This window comes from Alligator sinensis, unplaced genomic scaffold (assembly GCF_000455745.1).
Source record: "Alligator sinensis unplaced genomic scaffold, ASM45574v1 scaffold285_2, whole genome shotgun sequence".
In the NCBI taxonomy this organism is placed as follows: Eukaryota; Metazoa; Chordata; order Crocodylia; family Alligatoridae; genus Alligator; species Alligator sinensis.
In genome coordinates, this window is record NW_005842384.1 from 1,374,938 (window position 1) to 1,379,009 (window position 4,072).

The 4,072-nt window shown below is 46.2% G+C and overlaps 1 protein-coding gene across 1 annotated transcript in view; it reads right to left on the reverse strand.

Moving 5' to 3' along the window:
- Window positions 1–4,072, reverse strand: part of CUNH18orf21 (chromosome unknown C18orf21 homolog) — a gene marked incomplete at its 5' end in the record, with an annotated part of 9,109 nt that extends 5,037 nt beyond the window's left edge. The window contains 3 exons of the mRNA XM_014522661.2: window positions 3,457–3,659; window positions 3,874–3,896; window positions 4,023–4,072. Of these exons, the coding sequence (XP_014378147.1) occupies window positions 3,457–3,659; window positions 3,874–3,896; window positions 4,023–4,072 (276 nt within the window). The remainder of the gene's footprint in view (window positions 1–3,456; window positions 3,660–3,873; window positions 3,897–4,022) is intronic.

Below are 4,072 nucleotides of genomic sequence, written 5' to 3' on the forward strand. Positions count from 1 at the left end.
GGCAGCCTCCAAATTTATTTTACCAACAGGACGTGGCAGGTGAGACAAGAGGGCGCCCTTGGGGTGGAGCTTGCATGGTCACAGAGCTGCAAGGGGTATTACAGCCACCCCTGGGGACACAGCTCCATGACAAGCTCTTAGTACCACTTATATAAAAAGGAAGAGGGACCAGGAGTATGGGACTAGGCAGCATCTCCACAAAAGACTGCTATTAGTACACAGTTCAGTAAGCGCTGGCTTGGGCAAAAAAAATCTTCCCAAATAAATGTCTATTCACCAGTAAGTCATTTCTGAAAAGGACATGCAGATGATGACTCTAAGATTTAAGAATACTGCAAAACAGAATAGACAACTAAATGCAAATTGCAATATTAGCAGTACATCTTAACTGAGAACTAGAAATAGTTCTAACTGCTAAATATCATCTCCTATGTGTAACCAACTCACGTCTCTTGTTGGTTTAATTCTCAGTCAGCTCTGTTCTTAATTATTGTTTTCTGCAGTATTAAGTGTATAGGGTTCTCTACTGGTCATTTGGAGAGCTGTCAGTTCCTGACAGTATTTTAAGTATGTAATACCAGAAACATTTTGAGCATAATTCTTAGAAATCCACAGAATGTAAACCCAAATTATGATCAGTCTGTAAAACAATCTTTATCTTAGCTTGCACAAGTGATAATAGAATTCAGTTTATCTGAAACAAAGTAGTACATATTACTTCATCTTTAAATCCCAATTTAGAGATATTTACAGACATTAAAAAGAACCAAAAATTAGTAATTCATATGTATGGATGCATGCTACATCTTAAGAATCTGTCAAGTTACCAAATCTAAATTTAAGATCTGCTTCAGCTTGATAGACATCCCTATATAGGGTTATTTTTCTTTCTCCTCCTATTTTTTTAAATTGCACGTTAGCAATTACTTATTCCTTTAGCGTGTCACTACATAAAGTAATCCGAGCAAGCCCTAAAGATGCTTCTATTCGGATAACGTGGGTGAGAAGATGACAAACATTATACCTCGGGTACCAAAAAAAGTGAACAAAAAAGCCCTTCATATATAATCTGAATGTAACCTAATATCAGACCAGTGAATAATTTAAAAGTATCTCTCCTTGTTTCAACGTTTCCAAAACCTTCACATAAAGAGTTTGGAGGAAAGAGAACTTTCTTTGTTTTAGTTTCAGCATCGATCCAAAGAACCAGTTGCTTTTGACAACTAAGTGATAGCAGGTACCATTCATGATACTTCAATCTAATTTAGGGTTGCTGGTGCTCCAGATGATTCCTATTTTTGCAAGTACTAGCATAAGAATTAGTAGTTTCACCTTTGACTCACTAAAACCCCCTGCAAAACTATCATATGTGACATAACAGAGTATGCCAGCCACTAGTGGGCTCAGCAGTAGGCCTGTGCGAAGCAGCAAATATTTGATTCGGGTTCAGCCAATTCAGAGGGACAGCGATTTGATTCAGTGATTCAACTCACTGTCCCGATTCGATTCGGAGATTCAGCCATAGACTATAATGGGGAATCACTAAAATACCTAGAACTTTGTCATTTTTTGGTTTGGATGAAAACAGCAGGGATGGTAGCCCCATCTGAGGGCATGAAGCCTGCCTATTTTCAAAGAGATAGGTGCAGGGGTTTCTGTGAAAGTGCACCTGAAATTGTTGAAAGCAACTCTTATCACTTGTGTATGTTAAGACAGAGCAGGATGAAAGCAGCAGGGATGGTCTTTGCTGACGGTAGGGAACTTGGAGAAAGATCACAGTCACTGGCCAGCTACAGATGTCAATATAAGAAGTCTGCCCCTTTCCTCCCCCCCCCACTTTGCATATATGGAGGATCATCCCATCCCCCTCCCTCTTATTTTCTGTTTGCTGCAAGCCTTCTGAAACTCCCCAAATTGATTTGAAGGCTTCCGATTCGATTTGGAGCTTTTAATGAGTCTCCTGCTTCAGAGATTCGGCTGCCAAATTGGGCTGAATCTCTTCCGAATCAAATTGGCTACTGAAGCTTCGCACAGCCCTACTCATCAGGGCATTCTCTTCATTTATTAAGGCATCTGTCTGCTTAACCTATTTTAATAGTATTGTATATCCCCACAGTGCTACATTAAAGGTGTAATATTGTTATCTGTGTTACATCTTCGGTACTAGAAGATTCTTCGCTTTTATTTCTTCTAGAACATAAAGATCATGTCGTAAAGCATGACTTATTTAGTATTGCCTCTGCTTCATTGTAATAGGTGTCTTCCAACTCATTTTTGCGCGATTCACAGGCACCCCCAACACTTGCCCTTCTGTGAGGTATGTGTCAGACACACACCTCAAGTACACCAGGCTGCAGCCCCTTCACCACCACCTCCAGAACCTGTTGCTGAGGTGCTGGCTCTGCTACTTCTCCCTGCATCTTTCTCAGTTTATGCCCTCCCTATCCACAGAACCATCAAGTCCTGGGACCTCCTGTTCAACCTCTTCCTGGCCCTACCTAAGCTAGCCATCTACCTGACCAGGAAGAAGGCTCTGGCAGGGGGACCCCTGCAGACTGCAGGGCCACTTTCCCATCCCCAGTTCAATCATGTCTCAGGCAGAATTTCACTGGACTATATTCACTGGCTCTTTGGACTTGTTTGGGGGTCAGTGGGCACTGTCTGGTATGCTCTGCTCAGTGCCCCTTTGGTGCACGCATTATGAACCACTGACCTTTGCTCCCATCCCCATTTTGTTTTTCTGTTGTTCCATGTAATCACCTGACACTTATTGAATAGCTCCCTCTATTAACAAGGCGAGCTGCTGCTCTGTGGGCCTAAGGCCCATATCCTCAATATGTGTTACGTAGGCCTGGTCAACCTGCTCCCAGCTCTAGCTAAGGTAGCCATCTACCTGACCAGGAAGGAGGCTCTGCCCCGAGGAATCTCTGTGGACTATGGCGGGGCCACTTTCATGTCCCCAGTTCAGTCCTGTCTCAGCAGAACTTCACTGGGCAGTGTCTACTGGGTCCTTGGACTTGTTCAAGGGGCAGTGGGCACTGTCCAGCATTTTCCACTCAGGGTTCCCCCTGCCCCTGAGCACTCATCATCAACCTCTGACCCTCACTCCCATCTGTTTTCCTTCTCAGTTGCCCCAAGAGATCAGCAGACACACACCTGGCAGCCCGCTCTAAGACCCAAGACAGGCCTCTTCTGTGGGTGATCAGCCTGAGTTGTGAACTGGTAACCAAAAGGCTGGCGCAGTTCAAGTCTGGGTGTGGGCAAGTGAACCAACACTGGAGGGGACTCTTTGGGTACAATGAGCATGTTTCTGTTGAGCTTCAAATGGGCCTGCTGCCAGTACCAAGCATTGCTGGATGGGCCTGGCCTACCAGCCCCAGACTGTCAAAGCTTCCACCTTCCTTGGAAACAACAAGCTCAGGGGGGCACGGGGCTAACAACCAAAACAAGCCTCACCAGGATGCTTTTGGAACCCTGGTACTTTCTCCAAAGCTTCATCTGCTTCCAGCTGAATTTCCGGTTCTTTGCCTTCTGACACAGCAGCTTCTGGACCTGCCGTGTTGCTTTCCTCTTGGGCCCGAGGCGCACACGGTGGTTCCCAGGCACCCTGAACTGGAAGCAGTATGGGCAGATCCTCTCGCTGCTGCTGCCTTCATCATCTGCAGAAGAAGGAAGGTGACAGGGGCAACCTTAGAGCGAAGTCTCTCTTGAGCTGTATCACTGCATACCCCCCGCCTCCCAGTTGCCCAGTCCACTTATAATCAGCTGAACTGGGCTTGCTTTTTTAAAAAATCACGTTAATTTTTAATGCCTTTCTTTTTCTTATGAGACTTGGTGACATTACCAGCCCACCCCACCCCACCCCAGACTTGCCTCCCAGAGCCTGCAGGGTCCAGCTGGGGGCAGACGAACAAAGAGGTGGGTTAGTACATCACTGGGTGGAAAGGGGAGGCAGGGCTGAGGGATGGCGGGAACGGGCGGCGCCATGACGTTACTCATAGCGACAGGACCCCCCCCCTTACAGCAGGAAGCAGGCCTGGGCCGGGCACGTGCCCCCCAGGCCCCGCGCCGC